Source organism: Megalobrama amblycephala, linkage group LG2 (genome assembly GCF_018812025.1).
Source record: "Megalobrama amblycephala isolate DHTTF-2021 linkage group LG2, ASM1881202v1, whole genome shotgun sequence".
Taxonomy (NCBI): domain Eukaryota; kingdom Metazoa; phylum Chordata; class Actinopteri; order Cypriniformes; family Xenocyprididae; genus Megalobrama; species Megalobrama amblycephala.
The window spans coordinates 19,747,404-19,758,993 of record NC_063045.1 but is presented as its reverse complement, the minus strand read 5'-3'; the positions used below and the strand labels follow the sequence as shown (position 1 = coordinate 19,758,993).

Genomic DNA, 11,590 nt, shown 5'->3' with positions numbered 1-11,590 from the left:
TGGTTATCAATCGCTTTACACATTCATAATCATAAATTCAGATTAAAAAGACCTACGCAGTGAAGGGGGCGTATTGATTCAATTGATCCGACCAATGAGATGCTTCTCCCTAGCCCGCACTCAAATGCTATTGGCTCCAGCTATAGCCAGTCTTTGAAGGCAGGAAAGGAAAACAGTCACGCGCTTTAAAGAGTCAGTGCGTGAAAGTGAACTCAAACGATTCTTAAAAGATTCATTCAACCCCCCCGAATCGTTCACGAAAATCACTTCCAGCTACAGTTACAACTCTAATTGTTAAGAAGGATGCGATTAAGTTTGCAGCCAAAAGTACAAAATATATTATGAGAAAAGTACTTCATATGTGATTCATTAGACTTTGAATGTGCGGGTATGTGTTGAGCTCAATGCAAGTATCCTATTTCAGTTTCACTTTTGCAAACGAATCAGGAAACAAAAACAGCATGATCTTACAAGGCTGTGAAGTTTAAGATAATAGTTTTTGCTCATAAAGTGTAAGGAATCTAAGGTAAGATACTCCTAAGACACATATTTTATTATTTCATATTAGTACGTATTAATTTGTGCTAATATTGTTTATTAGATTTAGGCTATTTCTCGCTATTATTTTCTAAATTGCGCACATTTAAAGCAGGTGTAATGATCAGTGATTATGGAAAACAGACTTGACGAGAACCACTCGACTACTCTGACCAACAAACAGCGTGGAAATGAAGTCACAGTCCGACCGGCCACTTTAGATAGTGAGTCTGTCACCTGCTTCCATATGCATGAAACGCATATTTCAATGCAGAAATGTAAATGGTGCCTTTTTAAACATAATTATGTTTTAATTATGTCTTGTAGACCTCTCGATTCATCAGCTGGCAGCCCATGGAGAGATTTCACAGCTGGAGATACATTTATCCAAAGGTACCCATAAATAAATAACACACATAAGGGTATCCAACACTTGCTCAAATAAATAAATAACATATGTATGGGTACTCTTGCAGACAGCTCTCTGCTTAACACTCAAGATGAGCGAGGTTTCACACCACTAATGTGGGCTGCCGCATTTGGAGAGATAATGATGGTGGAATTTCTCCTTCAGAAGGTGAGAAAGACATATGTTTTAGTCACCAAGACCGGGCAATACATTATTATATTAAATTATATTATATCATTTATCAGGGAGCTGACCCAAGAACACTTGCTCGGGAGCGAGAAAGTGCCCTGTCTTTGGCCAGCGCAGGAGGATTTGCAGATATTGTTAATATTCTCCTACAACATGACATTGATATTGATTCCTATGACTGGGTATGAGCTATATACATTTTTATTTTGCTGGAAATGTTTATAACATTTCACAAAAAGTATTTAAAAATGTTACACAACCATTACTGAAAAACAAATCATGCTTTTGATTTTGAACACAGAATGGTGGGACCCCTCTTCTGTACGCAGTTCGTGGTAATCACATAAAATGTGTTGAAGCTCTCCTAAGTAAGTCTATTCAAAATATTCACTCATTTTGTTTTACTATTTGTGATGACAAACTAAAGCAAGTTTGTGTTTAGGACATGGGGCAGATATCACATTTGAGGCAGACTCTGGATACAGTCCTGTTGCCCTTGCTGTTGCATTGGGCCACAAAAAAGGCAAGTCATTCCTTACAGTATATTGATATGCAAATAATCCAGTTTATTTTAATAATTAATCACTGACGAGTCTACCAACTCATTTGCAGTGCAAAAATTTCTCGAAGATCACATTTTGAAGCTGTTTCGGGGACCGGTTTCAGCGTCTGAGAACACATGAAGCAAAGGACTGCTCTTACAATAATGCTGTATACTGTATATCTTTATTTTGACATGAAAGATAAAGAACAATCTGTTTTTCTACTTTTTTATTATTAAAAAACACTTTTACATATATGCAGTTCATGTGTGTTGACCTGAAAAGGCACGTGAATATAATCTGTAGAAATTAGATGTAGCATCAGTTGATGCTTTCCCTGTGAGTAGGTAGGAATAAACTCCACATCTAGAGGTGAAAACAAGGGGGAAAAGCTGGTTGGCATTCCCGCCTCTTCATACTTCCTCTCTGTCCTTTTCTCAAAACATTACAAAACCTTTTCCCCCAGGATGTCCAATGTGTAAACAATTATTCTTCCAAAAAAGTCAGCACTGTTTTCAAACACTATTTTCAGCCTCTGCACCAAAGGGGCATCCTGAATGGGAAAACTGTGGGTGAAGAATCAAGGATTTCATAAGCTTGGGATAAAATGAAGACGAGGGCAATCTGGCCATCGGCCAGGAATGGACAGAAAACAAAAAGATGTAGTAGGCCACTGCACTGGAAATGTCCACAGACTCTGGTGGAGTTCAAATGACAGTCAATCTGAGAGAATACGGTGATTAAATGCATTTATAAGTGGAAGTAAAAATGGAAGGTGCTGAAGAAAAATATTGCACCATGTGGAAGGATATTTGTAGACAGTTGTTGTCCTCTGGATAGAAGTCTAAAATATGTTTGAGATCCTCTTCTTTGGCAGAACCTGTAGAGGAGAAAGCATTTAGATGGCTCTTACTCAAATGAACATTACTGTTTTAGGCTTGGTTCAGGCCTGTATATGTGTGATTTAATCTTTAGTCTAATGATGAGCATTACAGTATACTCAGAAGGACAACAGTTACACTTTTAAAGTAATGTCATAAGTGGTTTCTTCGTAGGCGTTTAACTGTGACAAATTTTACTTCCACAATCTTGCACATTCAGAGTGAGAATATTTAAGAAAAATTACCAAGAAAATGCAGTATGTGACTTTTTGAAATGTAGGCTAAGCAACATCACACAAGCAATCAATTTCCTAAGGACAAAATCAAGTTGCGCCCATTTTTTAATTTTTTAAAAATTATTTATTAAAGGTGCCATAGAATGCTTTTACACAAGATGTAATATAAGTCTAAGGTGTCCCCTGAATGTGTCTGTGAAGTTTCAGCTCAAAATACCCCATAGATTTTTTTTAATTAATTTTTTTAACTGCCTATTTTGGGGCATAATTAAATATGCGCCGATTCAGCGCGCGTCCCCTTTAAATGCTTGCGCTCCCCGCCCCCAAGCTTGTGACTCTATAATACATTGCATAAAGTTCACACAGCTAATATAACCCTCAAAATGGATCTTTACAAAGTGTTCGTCATGCAGCTTACCCAATTATGTAAGTATGGTATTTATTTGGATGTTTACATTTGATTCTGAATGAGTTTCATAGTGCTCCGTGGCTAACAGGGCTAAAGCTACACTGTTGGAGAGATTTATAAAGAATGAAGTTGTGTTTATGAATTATACAGTCTGCAAGTGTTTAATAATGAAAATAATGACTTGACTCTGATCTTCGTGAATACAGTAAGAAACAATGGTAACTTTAACCACATTTAACAGTACATTAGCAACATGCTAACGAAACATTTAGAAAGACGATTTACAAATATCACTAAAAATATAATGTTATCATGGATCATGTCAGTTATTATTGCTCCATCTGCCATTTTTCGCTATTGTCCTTGCTTGCTTACCTGCATAAGGTCTGTTGATCCAGCTGTGCACAGATCCAGACGATAATACTGCCCTTGTCTAATGCCTTGAACATGAGCTGGCATATGCAAATATTGGGGGCGTACATATTAATGATCCTGACTGTTACGTAACAGTCGGTGTTATGTTGAGATTCACCTGTTCTTCAGAGGTCTTTTAAACAAATTAGATTTATATAAGAAGAAGGAAACAATGGTGTTTGAGACTCATTGTATATCATTTCCATGTACTGAACTCTTGTTATTCAACTATGCCAAGGTAAATTCAATTTTCAATTCTATGGCACCTTTAAATGCCAGTCAATTTTTAACGAGAAACTGATATGGAAGGCTCAACACATCAAAGCCATATAAAATCCAAGAAAGACCAAGGACATTTTCTCTTGTTCGAGAAGCCGTTTCAGTCAGATATACATCACAAAATGGAAGAAAAGATGATCGCAACTTTCCGTTTCATTGATGTGTATGACATTTTCGATAATACAAAATAAAACAAAAATAGCATATAAAACACAAAAAGCTCTATGTGACTTTGGTAGTTAATCACGATTCTTCAAAACGTACAGAAGTGTAAAGTATTTGAATAAATGTAATTAGTTACTGTACTTAAGTATCTTTTTGGCTACTTTGTAGTTGTACTGAGTATCAAAGATATTGGCAACTTTTACTCTCTACTTGACTACATTTTTGAACAAGTAAATGTACTTTTTACATTTGTGATGAGTAATGCAGTTACACATTATATTTTTCATGGCACCTAACTTTTTCTGCAGCAGTTTGTTTCTGATATAAAGAAGCGATATCGCCATCTAAGGGCATTGAAGGTACTATATCTTGTGCGTTTTGCCTTTACTCACCCAAACTTGTCAACAAGGATACTTTACGTGAATGTGAGTGCATTAGCAAGTAGTTGCTGAATCACATGTGTTTGATTTTTGAGATGAGGTCATGACTGCAGCTGGTGATGAGGCTCAAACCAGCAAGTACAGTAGACTTTGACTATTTAATTTGACTTAACATTGTATTATTTATCCGCTATATTGACAAGACCTTTTTGAAGGATATTGATTTACTTATGACCTTTTTGTGCACTTGAGCTTAACTGAGACTTGAGAGTTTGTAGACGTTTAAAAGGTTGTTGTGTCGACCTTGATTTATTGCAACATTGAGGTGTTCAGTTTTATTTTGATTTTAGAAAATAAACTTGATTTCTCTAGTGCATCTCTGAGCCTACATTCAGCATGAGAAAAATACTCAAGTACTGTTAAAATCAGATACTTTAAGACTTTTACTCAAGTCGTATTGGAATTGGTTACTTGTAACTTGTAAGGGAGTCATTTTCGATGTAAGGTATCTATACTTTTACTCAAGTATGGTTTTCCGGTACTCTTTACACCTCTGAAAACATAAATATCACAGGAAAGTATTTCATCGCACGTCCTGATATTGCTGAGTTAGATGCGTTCCTGAGTGGGTCAACATAATATGTTGATCCTGGAACAACATTCTAGCCTGAAAATTTAGTCTTAACCCTATTCCTACCCTACCCATAAGTTATCCCAAAAAGCAGAGGGAAATGATAGATGAATAACACTGATGTAGAAACCCAAATTCATGATTTTAAGCCTAAACGTCACATAATCTGTAAACTTGTCCCTCAAATCTGATTGGTTGATTTGAATGTTGTTCCAGGATCAACAAAGATGTTGACCCAGGAACATGTTGAACTCAGTAATATCAGGTTATGCGTATTTCGTCTTCTACCATCGCTTAACAACCTCGGAGCTCATAGTAGGCTAGGTCTTTCAAGGTGTAGTATTTGCTGACTGACCTTCTAATTTACAAGACTTTCCTGAAAACCCTCCTTGGAACTGTAGTCTGAGCTCTGATACTTTCACAGACTGTGGAAACTCCAAGACAACCCACTGGGATTCACCCTATTAAAAAACGTTAGAAAAAGGGGGTTACAAGGATGAGAAAACCCCAATTGTTAGGCAACACGAAACGTCTCACCATCTCGGCAAAAGTACCTGGTCAGAATTCCAGCACGTCTCCTCATTGGAGTCAAACATGAACTTCTTTCCGAACTGTTTGACATCTCTGTTCAGTACAGAACTCACCCTGTGTGACAGAAACCTCATTTACGCTGTTGTTCCTACTGCGTTGTTATAATGTGTGTTTTTACAAAAAATAGATATATATAGACCTAGTTAATATTGATGTTACTAATATGAAACACCCACGTTTTTACCTGCTTTGTATGTTGTTACAAATCAATGACTCTGCCATCTTCGAATCGACCTTTCAACTGTGGGCAAAATACAGACATGCGTAATTTCACGACAGTGAGGGCAGTGTGTAATTCGCTTCTCTACCGTTAGATGTCAGTGTCGCTTTTCCAATTTTCCTATTTGTCAATTTTGGCCTCAATTGCACGTGAACAGTCCTGAACTGGATGAAATATCATCAAGAATCCAATCAAACTCAACGGTATTTTTGTGCAGAATCATTTTTTAAGACAGAAGCAGCCGATTAGGCAGATGCCAACATGGACATGTTGCCTTGGAAATTATGAAAAACAAGGTAATGGATAATATGACTTAACCTACATTCAATTCAGATTCCAGAAAACGCTGTTGCTTTTCTCTTTGACCTTTCTCTTGTCATTTTAATTTTGCATATTGTTCATGTTCATGCAGTGCATGGTAATATAAATGCATTTCAGTTTTAAATCTTAAAAGACAGCTGCTGTATTTTAAATCACGTTGGTACTGTTGTCACTTGATGTCTGTAAAATCTGGAACCTGAACCACACTTCAGTCATAGACTGGAATCTTATAGTGGAAAAAATTACAATAATTTTAGATTTACAAATAATTTTTTGATGCGACACATCCTGTGTTTTTATGACTGTGACTTAAAAGAACATTTGATGTCACAATCTTCTCTCTTATTTGCATCTGTTACAGCTTTAATCTAAAACTGTGCGTTTGGCTATTTTTGGAATACATGTTCTTTCTTGTTGTAAAGAGAAGCAAGATCAGAGAAAGAGAAAATTGACAAGATTATAAATAGCTTTCCAGCTTCAGTTTGTTTGATTTGGTCTTAAAGTTCCCCATTATGCTTTTTCGAATATTACCTTTTATGCTTGCATAGCTGTCTGAATGTAAACGATCTGCAAAGTTGTGAAGCCGAAAGTGCACAATAAATAAAGTTATTGTCTCTCAAAAGAAAGAATCGACTCTGAACAGCCTACACAAGTCGTTAGGAATTCAAATCACACTTCTGTGACGGCCACATGTCACAAAGTAACACATTTGCCTAATGCCCACCTATGGTGTTCATTGGCTGCCCACGAACAACTTCTACTTTGACCCACCCTCAAAAACTGTACCTGCTTCCTGTTGTATGCATGTCAAGACGACACAGTTTTCTGCTCAGCAAAAGCAAATTCTCTTTGTAAACACTATGTGAAGAGTCAGTGGTTAAAATTACCACAGCGATACAACAGCAGAATAACTTCTCAAATCTTTGTGAGGTCTAAATGAGATTTTCAAAATGCCATTAAAGAACAGGGAAAATAGCCACATTATTTGGATTTGGTTTGTTGATGGACATACACTTGTTAGTGCTGATGGTGAGGAATTACAGTTACAACATCTCATATGTTAAACTGAGTAGCGTGCCACTGACAAACGTCCTGCTCAAGTCATCCTTGCCATAGAGGTTTAGGTTGAATAACTAGTTCTTCTGATGTTTCATCATTGGACTCATTATGGTAATTGGTAACTCGTTATGGTAATATGGATTGATATGGTAAAATCAACGCCATTGTTACTGTCTTTACAGTGTGTACAATCGCTGAGCTCTGGAAGCCTCCGGAGCCGAATCAGTTATGGTAATGGGCGTTTGTTTCCACACGCGCTGTAAGCAGTAGACCAGTCACAACAGACTGGGCCGTCTGGCGAATCAGAGCAGAGCAGGCTTGCGGAAAGGAGGGATTTAGAGAGACTTAAGTATAGGATGAGTCGTTTAAGAATCATTGAAAAACCTTTGATGCATGTTAACCTATTAACCTCCAAAACAAAATTAAGAACCTTTAAAATAGCAAAATTGGGGCACTTTTTTCACATTTTAACAAAACCACACTTCTATCTGCACTTAATAAAAGCAACAGTTGAATTCTGGAATACTTAGACGACACAAATCTTTGCTATACTGTATGTTATACAATAACTGTAAAACGGTTGACAGTTATGTTATCAAAAAATACCTAATTGACCCTTTGCTAAGCTCCGCCTTACTTACTGACCAATCATTACTTAGCAACTATTGCAATGTGTCATGTTATAGACAAGCTTTTTTTCTTTTTTCCAGTTTATGTTAATGGAAAATCTGTGTATTTTAATCATTTTAAGCTGAATTTTACAGAAATTATTTAAAAACAGAAAACATGCTGTTTTTCCCCCTGCGAATTAAACTATGCATCAGCCCTCATTTCCAAATGATTATCCTACATTTGTTTCAAGGAAAATTAATGTTATGTCAGAGCCAGGACCTGAACTCGGGTCTCTGATGTGAGCGTCATACTCTTAATCCTTGAGCCACTGGAGGATGTAGAAACCAATAGTAAGACGCACTTAGGAGAAGTTGAGATGCAGAATTATTTTAATAAAAGTTCAAGCAACAAAAAAGCCACAGCTGGAGCAAAAGCAGCAAAAAGTAATTTTCAAGTAACAAAATCAATCCAAAAAGGGCAGTCCACAAAAATATTCCAAATATCTTAGAGCAAAAACCATCAGAGGAGAAAGTCCACAAAAAATAAAACAGAGAAAGGTATAGTCCAAAGGCAAGAAAAATAAAAAAAGTCTCAGAGTTAGAGAACACTTACTTGGGCAACTGGCTTCAGAACAACTAAACACCAAGCAAAGAAACTAGGAGATAGAGTCACTTAAATACACACAGCTGAACGAAACACATGTGAACATAATAACATTAATTACAAGTTGAGTAAGCTGGGCATGAGAGCACCATGAGGACCTCTAGAGGCCAAAACACAACACAACACAAGCAGGACCCCCCTCCCCCAGGAAGAGCTCCTGACGTTCCTCCCAGAACGATCAGTTTTATGAGCGAATTAATTTGGGGTCCTAGATGTCTCTGGCAGGAACCCAGGAGTGCTCCTCTGGGCCATAGCCTTCCAAGTCCACAAGATACTGAAGTGATTCTCGCACGAGAATCCAGTATTTGGTGGACCGTGTAAGTTGGCTGGCCTCCAATGATGCAAGGAGAATGGGGAGGTTTACCTGCCGGAGCAAAAGGAGAAGTGGGATTAATGAGTCGCTGGGAGAGTTTGCGGGACTCCACCTGTAAGGGAAGGTTTTTTTGTCAAAAGCCAGACTCTGTCCAGCACGCAGAGTGGGGGCAGGTCTGCATCTAACATTAGCCTGTCGCTGATAATGTTGAGCCTTCCAAGTCAGAAGACAGTGATGGATGAACTGCAGTACGGAGGGAACTCCAACTAGAGTGTTGTGGGCATACTCCACCCACATATTGAAGGACAACCAGGACGATGGGTTATTTGCAGCCATGCACTTCAGAGTAGTCTCCAGATCCTGGTTTAACCTCTCTGTTTGACCATTGTACTCATGATGGAATCCAGAAGTTAGGCTCACTGTCGCCTCCGAAAGTTGACAGAATGCCCCCCAGAACCTGGAAATCTGAGGGCCTCGATCAGAGACAATGTCCTGTGGTATGCCAAAGACTCGAAAAGCATGCCAAAGACTCGAAAAACATCTACTCAGCAGTCTTTTTAGCAGAGGGTAATTTGGGCAAGGGAATGAATCTGCCAGCCTTAGAAAATCTGTCAACAATGACCATAATGGTGGTGTTACCTTGGGATGATGGGAGTCTGGTAATGAAATACATGGAGAGGTGTGACCAGGGTCTTGAGGTATAAAGAGAGGATGGAGCAACCCCTGAGGTGAGCAATGAGAGATCTTCCGCTGATTGCTTGCGAGGCAGGCACTTACAAAGGTTTTGGTATCCTCCTTGATGGTTGGCCACCAAAACTGTCTCTGGAGGAATTCAAGGGTGTGAGTAGTGCCTGGATGGCAGGTCAGATGAGAGGAGTGACCCCACTGGAGAACCTGGGAGCGGAGAACCTGGTCTTGTTCTCGGGCTTGAGCTTGTCTTACTGTATTTTCCAGTTTCCATCTTACAGGGGCCACTATCTTGGAGCTCAGGATAATAGGTGTGATAGGATCTTCTTGGTTACTGCTTGCATGTCGTGACAGAGCATAAAGTTTGATATTTTTGGAGCCAGGGTGGTAGGATACCACAAACTGAAACCGATTGAGGAATAGAGACCAGCGTGCCTGACAAGGGTTGAGTTGCTTGGCCTGCTGAATGTACTCTAGATTTTTGTGGTCAATGAGTACTTGAAATGAGTGTTTGGCCCCCTCAAGCCAATGTATCCATTCCCCGAGTACCAGTTTAACAGCCAATAACTCATGGTCTCCCACATGGTAATTTCTCTCTGTAGGTGTAAGGCAGTGTGAAAGGAATGCACATGGATGATGTCTGTTATCCTCCTACCTCTGGGAAAGCACTGCTCCAACACCCACATTCGAAGCATCCACCTCCACAATGAAGAGTTTTTCTGGGAGAGTAAGAATGGGTGCTGAAGTAAAGTGGAGTTTGAGTTCATTTAAGGCCGACTCTGCTTCAGGACTCCAGCAGAAACCAGCATTATTCCCCTTAGTGAGAGCTGATAGGGGTGCCACCACAGAACTGAAGTTCAAAATAAATTTGCAGTAAATGTTGGCGAAGCCAAGAAATCACTGCACCTTCACTGCACCTCCTTAACAGACATGGGAGTGGGCCAATCAGTGACTGCTTGATCTTTCTGAACATCCATTTGAATATGGCCAGGCTTAATGATGAACTGTACTTGGGTCACATGAAATTCACACTTTTTGGGTTTGACATAAAGATGATTATTGAAGAGGCGCCTAAGAACCTTCCTGACATACTCCACATGCTTATAGATGGAATTTGAAAAAATTAGAATATCGTCCAGGTAGATGGATACTGATTGAGCATGTCTCTGAGAACATTATTTATCAGAACCTGGAAAACTGCGGGAGTGTTGGTGAGGCCGAAGGGCATGACTAGGTACTCATAGTGCCCCGTGGGTGTGTTAAATGCAGTCTTCCACTCATCCCCTTGTCTAATGTGCGCACAATGGTAAGCATCGCGCAAGTCAAGTTTGGTGAAGATGGAAGCCCCTTTGCAGTATCTCAAAAGCTGTGGCTATAAGGGGCAATGGGTAACAGTTCCGGATAGTGATCGTGTTGAGGCCTCTGTAACCTATGTAAGGTTGAAGGCCCCCATCCTTTTTACCCTCAAAGAATGATCCCGGACCAACAACATAACACAAGTATAATACTGACATGTTAATAATAATTTAATGTTAATTCATATAATTCAGGTCAAAGTAGACTTCAGCTATTGATTCAGGTCAACATAAAGTAGCTGAAGAGTTCACAGTATAATCAAATTGTATGAGTCATATTGCTCAATATTTAAAGTCAAGAGCAATAAACATTCTTGTGAAGAAGAAAATCTATATCTTAAAATTGATTACCTCAATTTCTTGAGTTCTGCTAACTTGTACAGTGTAGTGAATGCATTGTAGAAAAGTTAGGAACAGTTCTTTTTAACTTACACTTAAAGTTGTCTCTTGTTATAATTACTTTCATGTTAAGCTTCTCTCTTTTCAGTCAACTGATTCTGATTTGCAGTCTTTGCAGTTTTTAATCATGTTACTGCTTCATTTAACAATTTCTTTCAAGACAAATGGCAAATGAAATGCTTGCAATGTCACACTTCATTCCAGCTCATGTATGAGTAATATCTATTCAATTTTTACCACTTTATGAGCACACAAGGAACTCTTTCTAATGGGATGTTTTAAAACTTGTCTTGAGGTT

General features: G+C 38.6%; 3 protein-coding genes across 4 annotated transcripts in view; 2 read left to right on the top strand and 1 right to left on the bottom strand.

The window, feature by feature from the left end:
- Positions 1-221: 221 nt before the first annotated feature.
- On the top strand, positions 222-1,932 carry rfxank (regulatory factor X-associated ankyrin-containing protein). Of its 2 annotated transcripts, none has more exons than XM_048165306.1 (8): positions 222-526; positions 653-761; positions 865-930; positions 1,014-1,114; positions 1,192-1,317; positions 1,437-1,503; positions 1,578-1,658; positions 1,748-1,932. In XM_048165306.1, exons 2-8 carry the CDS (start codon positions 671-673, stop codon positions 1,816-1,818), a joined length of 603 nt encoding a protein of 200 aa, XP_048021263.1. In that variant the 5' UTR covers positions 222-526; positions 653-670; the 3' UTR covers positions 1,819-1,932. The 2 variants fall into 2 exon arrangements, with proteins under 2 accessions (XP_048021263.1, XP_048021253.1); XM_048165296.1 differs by having other exon boundaries at positions 650-761.
- On the bottom strand, positions 1,843-5,972 carry LOC125252194 (nuclear receptor 2C2-associated protein). Its single transcript, XM_048165318.1, has 5 exons — positions 5,848-5,972; positions 5,627-5,717; positions 5,428-5,533; positions 2,490-2,557; positions 1,843-2,245 (listed from the first exon to the last, which is right to left on the bottom strand). Exons 1-5 carry the CDS (start codon positions 5,883-5,885, stop codon positions 2,123-2,125), a joined length of 426 nt encoding a protein of 141 aa, XP_048021275.1. The 5' UTR covers positions 5,886-5,972; the 3' UTR covers positions 1,843-2,122.
- Positions 5,973-6,048: 76 nt separating this feature from the next.
- The window catches only part of ncanb (neurocan b), a 175,237-nt gene continuing 169,695 nt past the window's right edge, over positions 6,049-11,590 (top strand). The window contains exon 1 of the mRNA XM_048165233.1: positions 6,049-6,179. The gene's annotated coding sequence lies outside the window, so the exon portion shown is untranslated. The remainder of the gene's footprint in view (positions 6,180-11,590) is intronic.